The sequence below is a fragment of the Cariama cristata genome, unplaced genomic scaffold (genome assembly GCF_000690535.1).
Source record: "Cariama cristata isolate BGI_N322 unplaced genomic scaffold, ASM69053v1 scaffold21936, whole genome shotgun sequence".
NCBI classification, from domain to species: domain Eukaryota; kingdom Metazoa; phylum Chordata; class Aves; order Cariamiformes; family Cariamidae; genus Cariama; species Cariama cristata.
Window position 1 is genome coordinate 29,289 of NW_009623036.1, and position 13,115 is coordinate 42,403.

A 13,115-nucleotide genomic window follows, 5' to 3' on the forward strand; every position below is an offset into this window, starting at 1 on the left:
TGTGGGACTTCTGTATAGGCAGGATGAATAAATAGTAGTGAAAACACATAGTTTGGTGTGCAGGAGCTGAGGCAACTCTGAAGTTACCTGGTGTGTAGACATAAGTTGTTGAACGTGTGTAAGGAGGACGCTAAAGAAGCTCTTCCCAGCGCTTTGCTTCATAAGTTTTCCACTCTTTGCAACTTAGTGCTGGAAAGGCAAATTGTCATTGTTAAATTGCTATGAGCAGCAATCAGTGCTAAGATTGAAGAAAATAAATATAGTGTTCTTATTAACAGTGCACTATTCTACTTAAGTGGAAATTTTGACATGTATGTTATTGGATTCCTGTAACAGCATTTCCATTCTCTGATGTTGCTGTCTGTGCAGTAAAGTAGAAGTATTGTCATGGGAAATATGACTCACTCATGTTTAGTTGAGTCCAGTTTGTCTTGTTAAACCAGTATGCTAAAATTACCTTATAAAATACGCAGGTAGGTTCACCATGGAAGTTAAAATTGTTTATGGAGTCTGGAAATTACTGCTTCCTTGACTAATAAACCTTAACTTTGCATAAATGTGTATGTTTGTAAGATTAAGTGTAAAGTTGCCTCTGTGTGCATAAGTCATCTCTAGAAGGCCATAGGGCCAAAGATATCTAAAAAGAAGTACAAGCAAAACTGGTGGGTTAGAACTGTTCAGAAGTAAAAAAATTAAAAATAAAAAAAAAATACCCACGGTGTTTTATGCTAGCTTGGCTTTCGTGATTAGTGACTTCTAGTTCCTGTTACAGATAATGACACTATAACATCCACCATTGTTATGTGTCATTTGAAAGCAACTCTTTTTTTCCCCCCTTATCTCAATCACGCTATTGCATTTAGATCCGTAACAGGAATTTGTGACCAATTCTTGTTTAACCAAAGTACCAGGCAGTGACTTCCCTACAGTACTGGAAACAGTGGCTTGCTTGCTTTGAAATGAATTGCATTCACATATTAAAAAATAACTCTCCAATGTGTGACAGTGATTGTACCAATTCCAATTACGGAGTTTTCTTGAGCTTTTTTTTGTGGGTGTCACAATGGAAGGCAAAGGCTTGGGCAGCAAGTTGTTGAAGTGTAGTACTGTGATTGCTCCTCACCTTTGTCTGCCCCCATACCCTTAGGCAAAATCTGACTATTGAAATACTCAGCTTTCCACAATTTACAGTGTTTGCATGCTCTTTTTCTTGTAGCTTTATTTTCATTTGACTTATTTCATGAGGTGGCCTTGTGGTCTAGTAGCTTGGCATTGACTATATAAATAATATTTTAAGTTGATAACGGTGACAATCTTGTCAGCCCTCCTATGAGTATTTCTGCTTGCTTGCACACTTACAGTGGCATGTGGCAGGCATGTGTTGCACGATCTCCTTCACCACAGCAGGGACTTACTGCACTATATAGTTACCGTCCTGACTTTAATTTTTTTTGTTGTTGTTCATTGTTCACTGAGCACTTATTTTAAGGTGGAATTGTGGGCATTTGTAACTGAAAGTGGCAAGCTGAAAAGCCTTAGCCACAAATACACTTCAACTCCTCAAAAAAAAAAAAAAAAAAAGGCGACAGGGGAAAGCCCTGTCCTCTGTTCCCAAACAAAAATAGAGAGTGCTTTTCCTGAAAAGGAAGGATAAAGCCTTGTTTAATCTTTGTAGCCTGATCCTGGGATGTCTAGAGAACATCAGAGAGGAACAGGGAGTCTTTCTTCAGTTTCTGGCATTGCTGTGACTGCTGCTTGGAAAACTGTCTGAAATTTCTCATCTGTGTTTCAAGAAGAAACTATTAGGGATTGAAATCAGCTCAAGAGAAGACAAGGATGTAAAGAGGTGACTTGATTGCCATTTACATGTGCAGGTGTGAGTAACAAAAACAGAAGGCTGGGAGCTCCATTGAATAAATGTATGTAGGATTTTTAGTGGCTGAAAATTAAAACTAAGCAAATTTTAATTAAAAAAAAAAAAAATAATTCCTTTAAGTAGTGAGGGTGAAAATAGATGTGTTTTTTCCGTCCTCTCATCCCGTCACTGAGTATTATTTGCTCAAGTCTAAATTATGCATTTTTCTAGAAGACCATTCTGTACTTCAAACATGGATTTATTTTTTTTTTGAGCTGAATCAGGAGTTAGTAGATGGAAAGCGTGACAACCAGGTTGAGCGAAGCGATTCTCCCCCTCTGCTCTGCTCAGGTGAGACCCCCCCGCAGTCCTGCCTTCAGCTCTGGGGTCCTCAGCACAAGAAGGACATGCACCTGTTGGAGTGAGTCCAGAGGAGGGCATGGAGATGATCCGAGGGCTGGAGCACCTCTGCTGTGAGGACAGGCTGAGAGAGTTGGGGTTGTTCAGCCTGGGGAAGAGAAGGCTCAGGGCAGACCTTAGAGCAGTCTTCCAGTACCTAACGGGCGGATCCGAAAGAGCTGGGGAGGGACTTTGTACAGGGGCGTGGAGTGATAGGACAAGGGGCAATGGCTTTGAACTGGAAGAGGGAAGATTTAGATCAGATACAAGGAAGAAATTCTTGACTGTGAGGGTGGTGAGGCAGTGGCAGAGGTTGCCCAGAGAAGGTGTGGCTGCCCCATCCCTGGAAGTGTTGAAGGCCAGGTTGGATGGGGCTTGGAGCAACCTGGCCTGGTGGGAGGTGTCCCTGCCCATGGCAGGGGGGTTGGAACTGGATGGTCTTTCAGGTCCCTTCCAACCCAACCGTTCTACGATTATATGAAATCCTGTGCCTGCACTGTGCCGAAGCAATGCAGCCTCTAGTCCACTTTGGCTGTGAATAACCTCACAGGTAAGGAAATGGGATTGGAAGTGGGAAAAGAACCAAACACTAACGGCTCTGACTTTGTGGTAGTAAATCAGTTCTTCCCCTGGTGGTTTGGTTTTTTTTACTGCTGAAAGCAAGGAGCGTGGTTTGTGAGCAGGCAAAGCCAAGCGTCTTTGCAGGGACTGCTTTGTGAAGGGGGCAGTGGGCTGGGAGTGGAGGTGCTGGGTGGTGGTGTCCTTTGGAAGGAAGCAAGGTGACAGGAGCAGCTGAGGAACAAGTGGGTTCCTTGGACAGCATTGCTGCTGCCTCCTTGTCCTGGAGGTCCTGTCTCCTGTTGCTTCCATGTATTTATCTCCAAGAACATTGTAGTGTGTGAGTCCATAAGGTTGGTTATCCCTTAAAGTCTAGCCCATCTCCACTTTTACTTTTCCTAGAGGATTTCTTTAAGGAGAAAACATGTTTAAATTGTACAATAGAGAAGAGGGCCTTCCTTCAGAAGTGGAAGGGCTCAGGACCACAATGCTAAGATAATGATTTACCAGGAATGATTTACCACAGCATAAAATATCACGGGTGTGGCAGCTCCTTCAGTATGTGCTAATGGGCACACTTGCTCTATGGTAAATACTGCCCAGAGAATGCCGTTCTGTGGTTGCTGCAGAGCAGGCTTTTAGCCCTTCACATTTCTTCCTGGAGGAAAAAAGTGATTTTTAGGGTGACTGTCTATATTCACGTACTTTTTTAATGCATCTGTTCTGAGACTGTTACCCAAAGAACTTGAGTTTAGTGTAATGTCTGACTATGCCTAAGGCTTTGTCTCCATGCAGGTGACTAAAGCAGCTATAAAACTGGAGAAGTATGTTCATTCCTGTGAGCTATTCAGCTGAGCCATCATGACTTTTCTCATATTTTCTGACATTCCTCTGTGCTGTCTGTCTCTTCTCAACCCCTCTTCAAGAGTGTAACACTTCTCATTGCAGTTTTGGCTGTCCCGACCTTCCCTTGATCTGATCAGACTTCCTTTCTCTACTTACTACTTAAGCATGGGTGTATTATGTACAGTTGGAGGTCGTAATTTTTGATGGCAGAGTTACCTAGATCTTTTTAGGTACTCAACTTAGTTTTAGCATCTGAACATCATGTTTATTTTGGCTTTTGTCCCTCAGGAGTAGAATGGATCTATTCGTCTATTCGGAGCATCCATTAATATGAGCAAGGAGTCTGCGAGGAACAACTCAGTTGGCCAAGAGATCAAAAAAAGACTCTTAGCCAAGGGCAGAGAGACGCCTCAGTGACTTATCTTAGCTTTGCTGTCTATAACTTTGCTATTTTCCAGAGAATCCAAAGATGTCACTTCTTCCTATTTAATTCATGATCATTCGGTAAAGATAATGACATTCCAGCCGCAAGCTGAGGACTTTCCTGTTTTGGAATTTTTTTTCTCATTCAACTATTATTAGATCTTTAAAAACATACTAGATTCCTCATCCCTTCCCCCAGGCCCCTACCGCTAATGATCTGTTTCTATAGTGAGTTTGAATCTGCCCTTAATGGAAGACTTAAAATATTTAGTAATGTGTTCCCTCTGGTGTCTGTTCCCCAAATAGCCTTTTTGTGGTAGTTTTTCTCCTGGAACAGTAGGAGCGAGCGAGTCTGTAATACTCTACAAAAGGGAAAATTGGCTGCCTTTAAGGAGTTTATCCTTGAATTTAATCTCAGTGTACTTGTTTGATGTTACCTTGAGGAGCAAAGAGATGCATTGTTTCATTTGAAGGTTGATTAGTTTCTTAATTATTTGTGATGTGGCATTTTTTCTTGTGGGTTTGCGTTTGAGATTGCTTGCATACTTGGATATTGGGTGTGCTGTATCAAGTTATATTGACTAAATGATACCTTCTTGCAAGGACTCTTCATTTTTTTCATGCTGACTAAAGAGAGATCAGAGGATTATCAATTTCAGTTATGGAAAACTAAAGGTGTGAGAATGTGTAATTTAATCACTCACAAAATACTTGCTGGCTTAATTAGGATTTATTCAGCCAGAGCTAAGCCACATGAATGGCTGCTTGTATGGAATTTGTCAGCTGCTGAGATCCACAGAACTGCAGACAGGAGCTGAGATTACCCTTTTAATAAATGCTGTGTCTTTACTTGGTCCTCCATGGCGCTATGGGACCTTGAGGATGGCAGGCCTGATTCCTGAACCCTTCTCTACATTTACTGATTTTTTTTTTGGCTGCCACTTAGAAGTGTCCACAGTGTGTGTGCATGTAGGCAAATGCTTGAAGAAAGATGAAAGGAGACCTGTAACTGCTCTTTGAGAGGTGTTGTCTATATATACATTCGTAACCTGTCTCTTACCCTCTTCCCTAGTGCTTCAGAAAGAAATGTGGACCCTTTGGCTGAAAGGAGCTGAGTGGGACTAGCATATCCCACCCCTTATATAGCCTGTGGACAATACACCTACGGGCAAGAGCTTACCCCAGAGCTTTCTTGGAGACCTCAGAAGTAAAATTTTCTGATTTCTATAGTTTGTCCATACGGGTACATAGAGATAAATCAGCTGAGAGGGCAATTTAAGTAATCCGTTTCCCCTTGCCGTACAGCATTTAGTGTGTATCAGCAACTGTCTGCAAGTTTGGTGATGACGGCTCTCGACAGTCATTCTTTAGTAGCGTACCCAGTGTTAGTATTATTGCCTCCCTCTTGCTTTACAGCAGATTCTAAAGTTTCTTTGCCACCCACTCATGTACCAGATTTCGCATGAACTACAGAGAAGAGGAAAACTTTACTCAGCCTTTTGGCAATCATCCCACTTCTGGGCTTTCATTTGCAGCGATCAGCAGAACATACATTGCAAAAGTATAGGCAAATGAATATTATGCAAACTATTCTTTTCTAGGTGCTCTAAGTTATGTTAGGAGCAGGCATGCTTTTCCATGTGGCTGGGCCCCAGCGTATGTGTTTTCATTTAGCAAAGATAATAAACTCACTTACGGCATGTATGGTTATTTCTCTTTACATAAACTCCTATGAGGTGAACATTATAAGGAGGAGCAGGCTGGTATAAGCTACCAGCAACTTCTTTGCAATTGCTGAGAGTAGCATTGAAGTAGCTGAGAGTATCCAAGAATTAGGTAGACCTCAAGGATATTGCTCCCTTAGGGAGTAAAGGTTTTGCATCAGTTTAATCCTCAAAAAAAAAAAAAAAAAAAATCCCCAAACTATCACTGTAGAAGCTGTCCACATAAATGTGTCTCACTCCATTAGTTCCTAGAGACCCACTGACTGTCTCATGAATCTTCTGAATGGTGATTTCCCCCTGGCTTGGGGGCTTGGTCGTAATTTCTAGATCACAGGGATTATGTACCTAAAGAATGGTTGTTATGTATCATCAACAGCATTTTCAAGTCTTAAAGGTTTGATAGTGTCTGTACCTTTTTTTGTGTATTTTGTGGAAGAAACAAACTTACTCAACGCTTTTGCAGAGAATAATTTGGCTTTTAGTGGGAGTTTTATTTTTTCCGTACTGGCAAATGTTCTAAGGTCATGTAAATGTTGCAGTCTAACCGCAATTAATTTATATTAGGCATGACTTCTTTGAGATGCTGCTTCGTGGTGAAAATAATGCACTGGCTTCTGTAGATTTTGAGACTTCCTTTTACAAAACTCAGTTTCTCCCTCTGCTGAACAAGACAAGCTTTGTAGGCTTTATTTGCTTCTCCTCCTTCCTCCTACACTTTGGGTGTGTGGGTTTTGATTTGTGTGTGTTTTTTTTCTTTCTGCCAGCTAGTCTCTGCACTAAGTGTCTGGAGTAGACTGCACTTAACTAGTCGATGCTTTTTCAAAGCGTAGTGTTAAAATGAAGGAACTGAGCAGGATGCTAAGCTATTAATCCAACTTACTGACAAATGAACGTGACAAATTGATGCAGTAGTTAGAGACGTGTCTGCTCTACGCCCTTTCACTGAGGTTTCCACCTCCACAACAGCGTCAGCAGAAGGGTACGTGTGATTTACCTTCACCAGAAGCTTATCCTGAGGGAGTAGGTCTACGGGGAGATGCCAGCCTGTTCCCTGGCAGGTGTTTGTTTCCTTCCCTCGTCTTCCCTGTGAATGAGTGAAGTTCTGACTGGGAAGCTGAGCAGGTTGCTGGCCCAAACTCCCAACTGTCACACCAGTCGTGATGGTGTGGGTGGGCAATTTAAGATTTGGTTTTAGTAAAGCCGCTAATGTGAGTTTGATAAAATAAGCATTTGAAAAAACCTAACCCTCGACTCTTGAGTTTCTGCTTTAAATGTGCTAGTTAGTCCATGGCTTTATGTAATTAATAGTTCACATGCACCATACTTATGGTGTTGGTGTAAAATAATTACCATGGGTAAGAGTGCTTCCTAACACTGTTGGAAGAAATAGTTTAATTTCCCTGAGGAGGTGTAACACCCTTGTATTAATATGTATTGGTGTCACATTGCTGGAAAGCTCATCAGTTCTTCCAGGTGCTTACTGCATTGAAGAGTTGCATACCTGGGAGTGTAAGGTTTGGCAGCTGCTCCTAAATCGAACAAGTGCTGAATGCAAACTCATAGCCTATCAGCAGGAGATCAAAGACTTCAAGAAGAAAATACACGGTTGTTGCTCATTTATTCAGCAATTTTTTCTTTACTTTTGTCTTTATACAATGTAGGCAAGCAATGCCAGCGATCCTTGGTCCAGCTGGAACGTTGGGAAGTCTGGAAACTGGGATAATGGAAATGCTGGTGATAGCTGGGCGACGAAACCTGAAAATGCAGCTGGCCAGAGAAACAGTGCTTCCAATAACTGGGAGGCGGCAGCAGCCTTTGGTCATCCACAGGCATATCAAGGACCAGGTGTGCTAAAAATGCTCTCATTTTTGAATGAATTAGAGTAGGTGGACAGTAAAGGTAACAACTGCTTAATCTTTCATAACTATAGAACATGGCTTATTTTTTAAAAAAAAGGCAAAACCATTTTCCTACTAGCACGTTGCCACGTGGATAAACTGGACGCTATAATAATAGGGTGGTTTTTAAAATAGAATTTAAAAAAAAAAATCAGATCCACAGTAACAGACACCTCAGACTTGTATGGAAATCTGACAAGCCAAAGCCTTGTGCATACATGATCAATTCTCAGGCATGTTGTCCAGCTTGCATAACTGGAACTTTTAAACACCCTTGAATTTGTGCCCTCAGGCCTGTGAAGAAGCAGTCTCTTAAATCCTTAATTTTGGGAAGTGGCTACCCTTTCAGAAAGCTTCTCTACCTTTTTGTAGTAAAAGCCTAAATTAAGAGAACTTAAAACTGGGGAATGGAGCCTGCGAATATGGAACACTATTGAATTCATCTTAACACACCAGCATCTCTTCTTTCCTCTTTTCTTCCCCGCCCCCCCCCTCAATAGATTTCTAGTGTAGTGTTTTGTGGGTTGTATTTGGTGGGGATGGTGGTAATTGAGGAGGAATCATAAAATAGAAGGCTGAACTAGGTCTTGATATATTTACCTTGTTGATTATTTGTCTATGAGTGCTGATGTAGCTGCTTCTGCTTTTAAAGAGAAAATATTTAACTTTTTCCTTTCCCTCCCACCCCCTCCTGCACTTCAGCAGCTGCCGATGACGATGATTGGGATGATGACTGGGATGACCCAAAATCAACTTCACCATCTTATCTTGGTTACAAGGAGACTGAAGCATCAGAGGCTGGCGGGGTCCAGCGTGGAAATTCTCGTGCAGCTGCTATGAAGTTACCACTTAACAAGTAATGGAAAATGCAGGGCAAATGTGTCTATGTTGAAGAGAATTGGAATTTGTCAAGTTGTATGAATGTGTGACTGTTCAACCTTCTTGAAATACACAATGTAAATATTACCGTTTGGGGTAGAAGTGGAGATGGATTTGTTCTCCCTGTGTGATCAGAGAACACAGATCCGTGAAAGCCTGAAAGTACGTGACGAAGCTGTATAATTTTTGGAGGTGTTATACAGGCAAATGATGCTTTTACGAGGTCTGAACTTCTGGACCTACTGGTCTTTAAAATTTAACTGTCTTTAAGACTATGGGTGCTTAGTGCAAACGAAAGGTGATGGATGGCTTGTCCATACAACGAGACTGATCTGAGATGCTGCCCAAGAGTTTGTGAGCAATTTGAATTTTTGAATTGCTGGAAGTGGGAAACGGTTCTGCTCTTTGTTTGTGCATCACCCAGGCTGATTCTTGAGCCACAGAAAGCTTGATTTTTTGTTTTTTTGTTTTTTTGTTTTTTTGGTTTTTTTAGAAGAATTCCTTACAGTAGCATGAAGCTTTGTCATGGTTATACTAGTATTAGCTCATGTTACAACTTAATGTTTGTTTATTCTAAAACTACTGTTACTCTGAGAAGCTACTGTGTGGTAATCTTTAAGTGGATGAAACCAGAGTGGAAAAGGATTGTAGAATAATGTTCTCCTCGGACATGTAACTGAAATCAGCTGTCTCTGCATGACTCGTCATTAGTTTTGTTCACTAGCGGAGGTTTTGTCCAGTACCTCTGCATCATTGTGGCATCTACTTGTTGCAGACTCATTTAGTATAAGCAGCATAAACATACCTTATTTAAGAGCGTTACTTAGCTGTGAAGTAAGTCCTACTTTACTCCTCATGTTTCTGCAAGTAGACAGTAGGTTGGCAGTACTTCAAGGGCTAAGTGTCTTCCTAATTAGAAAGAGGACCACCATTTGCTTTTTGTAAGACTTTTTATGCAGACTTTAAGGACAATACAGTGATTTTTATTTTTTTTCCCCCCCGATCTGGTTTTCTCTCTAATTGGTAGATAAGTTATTCAACATAACTCATGTTCAGAGAAGCATTTGATAAATCTGCAGTTCATCGTTCTTTCAAATGGTTGAATTCTCATAACCTGAAACGGCAGGACGGTGTGTGTGCGCATTTCCAGAGAGGGTGGGCTGCAGTGGAGTGGCGGTTATTCCTTTGTGTCTTCCTGTTGTGTTTGCTCTGATGGGCTGTAAAGCACAAATAGCTACTTTGCCCTGGAAGAAGGGGCCTGTATTAGACAAATAAAAACTGGATGTCAGTAGCTAAAACTTTTCTGCTTTTTCAGGGCAAATTGTTGGTGGTTAAAGTAATCTACATCAATTCTTTTCTATACTTGAGAAATACTGAGGATCCTTTCCTAATGTGACAGGTAATTCTGCATATATTAAAGGAAGGAAAATACAGAATAAACTCATCACTTTGTTTTACTGTTAGATTTCCTGGATTTGCAAAACCTGGGATGGAACAGTATCTGTTGGCAAAGCAGCTAGCAAAACCCAAAGAGAAAATTCCGATAATTGTAAGTTGGGGACATGTGTGTAGATTTTGTGGGTGGGTGGTGTGGTTTGTTTTGATGTGGGGTTTTTTTGTGGGGTTTGTTTTTTGTGTTGTGGGTTGGTTGTTGTTTGGGTTTTTTTGTTGGTGGGTTGTTTTTTGTTTTTTTTTTCTAATCCTCTTCACCCTTTCCTTTTTCCCCAGCTTAACTTTTAGTCTCAGGGTTGCTATATGTATTTGGGTCAGAAGAAACTGATACTGAACATATAATTAGAAATAGAACTGTCATAATAAAACTCTGTACCATTTAAGCATTTTAAAGTTGTGTTAGGCTACAGTTCAGAGTCATATATCATTGAGGGATTTTTCATGGTCAAGTCTTAACTCCTCCTTTCTTCTAAGTGTGCTGATATTTTTGTTGTTGTTGTTTTTAGTGCTTTTTTTATCATGCTGGATCTGCATCTGGTCCTGAAAATAAGCCTTTTTGGGATCGGGAGGCAGAGCAAATGCATTATACTGTCTACTAGTTATCTGATTACATAGGAACTACGTTCATAAAGTTTTGCAATATTCAGTCATGATGGTCAGGTCATCTTCTGATCTAAAAAACCACTCTTCTAGATATATGCTGTTCTAGTGAAATGTGGTTGAAGTAGCAGTCCCTAGAATTCACCACTCCTTTGCTATTTGGGAAAAATTGTCAAATACACAAGAAGATAAACACAACAGAGGTCAATCATCTCTGGCTGCAAGAAACCCCTCTATTTCCTGACTACCAAACTCTTCCTGAAATCAATGGAAACTTTCAAGTGAAGAGAAAAAGTATTTGTCTCCTTGTTTTCAGGTGGTACAACATGATGTATTTAAAGATAATATTTGCAATTTCTTACAGATTGGTGATTATGGCCCAATGTGGGTTTATCCTACCTCTACGTTTGACTGTGTGGTGGCAGATCCCAAAAAAGGTTCTAAAATGTATGGTCTCAAGAGCTACATTGAATATCAGCTGACCTGCACTGTAAGTGTATCTGAAACAGGATCTTCTCTCTCGCAAATATGAGTCATTTGTACATATCAATAATACAGTTTGTGTGCCTTGGTAGCAGGGTTGTGAGAAGAAGTAGTAGTTGTCACACTTTTTTTTTCTCCCCAAAGACTTACTTTGTTCTAGCATTTCAAGTTCTTTTGTAATTAGGTTCAAGGCTCTAAATCATAAATTTTATTTACATTCCACGTATTTACTATTCTGGTCACACTTGTTCTATGTCAGTGTGTGTAGATGCCTGTCAAAATTCAGAGTTGTGTTTCTCTTACAGAACACTAATCGGTCTGTCAACCACAGATACAAGCACTTTGACTGGTTGTATGAGCGTCTCCTGGTTAAATTTGGATTAGCCATTCCAATCCCTTCTCTTCCAGACAAGCAAGTAACAGGTAACTATTCCTGGTTGTGAATTCATGGGATGGGAAATAAGGAGATCACTTTTTTACAAGGTTCAGTTATTTCTTACTGTTTGTTTGTCCCACTATTTTTAAAGAAGGTATCAAAAATCCCCCAACTTTTCACCATTCAAAACTTACAATGAGTTGTGATGGCCTATTGATAATAAAATATCAGTACTAAGAGCATCATTTCAGAACTCTGGTTTAATTATCTAGTCCAGTGATTTTAAAAAAAAAAGTAATTAAAACCAACCAAACAAATGCCCTAGTTGCTACAGAAGAGAATATTTATTATTGGAGAGAAGAGATAACTACTTGTGTTCCGTATTTGCCAATTGGCTGGAGAAATGGTTTTTGAGGGGGGGGTGTGGGGTGTGTGTGTTTTGGGTTTTTTTGTGGGGCTGTTGTTTGGTTTTGCTTTTTTTCGGTTTGTTTTTTTTTTCTTTTGTATTTGATTGTAAACATGTTATATTGTCAGAGCTTTGAAGCAAAGCTCCCAGAGGAAATGGAGCATCCCCGGACAAACTGGGTTTTTTTGCTCACAAGTGAAATGTTGCAGCTGTTTCTCCTGTTGCTTGATTTCCCACTTGATTTAGAAAGCATCTTTCATTTGTATAACATTCTGCTCTGGTTTGATGTCAGCTCAGCTTGACCAAACTCTTTCTGAAGCTTATGGAAGTCTTTTGTTCCAACTTCAAGAAAAGTGGGATTGGACCCTTTAAATGCTCATGAGTTCAGGCGTTGCAATTGAATATGGCAATGCCTGTGCATTTTCAGTAGTCTCTGGCTTCCCTTCTACAAGGATGTGCCAGAGTGCACGGAAAGAAAAGAATGGATGCCTCTATAGGAGGAAAATGCATTACTTTTGCCTATTTCCACTTGTGTGTTTTCTGGTAAGATTTTTATACAGCCTTTGAGACAACTAGCCAAAACCAGACGTACAAAAACCGGCACGTTGCCAACCACGCGGCTGCAGGCATCACTGAAAATGCAGCAGCTCTGCTGTGTTTTGAAGAAAGCTAAGCATTGATGCAGATGCTGGGATAAAAGCCGAGGAAACTGAAAAGTGAGGAAGAGACTTCCTCACCATAGCCTCATGTTTAGAATTCACCAGTATTTTTATTTAAAGATGTGCATGTGGACTGAAAGGAAACCAGAAGACCTGATGGGGTCTCTAGATTTCACTCTAACTGTATCTTAGAAGATTCAAGAGTTTGGCATCACAGTTAAACCTTGCCTGTGGGTTTCTGTCTTGTAGAGTCTGTGGGAGAGAATAACTTGCCTCATGCCAAAAATGAAAAAAAGTATGCCTCTTTCAGAAACATTATGGGAAACTCTGGGGTGGGGGAAAAAATGGTGCTTATCTTTCATGGTGTTTATGAGGCTTCTTTCTGAAGATTGTTTAGAAAAGTATTTCTGTCCATTGGTCTTGGCAAAGCCGAACTCTTTACAAATAGACTGAGTTTGCTTAGGATGATGTTTGTACTGGTGGTGATACGCTTAATGACCAGCACACAACTTCCAAATGTTACTGTTCTGTCACTTTGCATTCCGTGCAGGAATGAT

The 13,115-nt window shown here is 40.6% G+C and overlaps 1 protein-coding gene across 1 annotated transcript in view; it reads left to right on the forward strand.

Moving 5' to 3' along the window:
- Positions 1-13,115, forward strand: part of SNX9 (sorting nexin 9) — a gene marked incomplete at its 3' end in the record, with an annotated part of 39,009 nt that overhangs the window by 10,768 nt on the left and 15,126 nt on the right. The window contains exons 4-8 of the mRNA XM_009702587.1: positions 7,467-7,650; positions 8,406-8,559; positions 10,047-10,131; positions 10,999-11,124; positions 11,423-11,540. Coding sequence (XP_009700889.1) covers positions 7,467-7,650; positions 8,406-8,559; positions 10,047-10,131; positions 10,999-11,124; positions 11,423-11,540 — 667 coding nt within the window. The remainder of the gene's footprint in view (positions 1-7,466; positions 7,651-8,405; positions 8,560-10,046; positions 10,132-10,998; positions 11,125-11,422; positions 11,541-13,115) is intronic.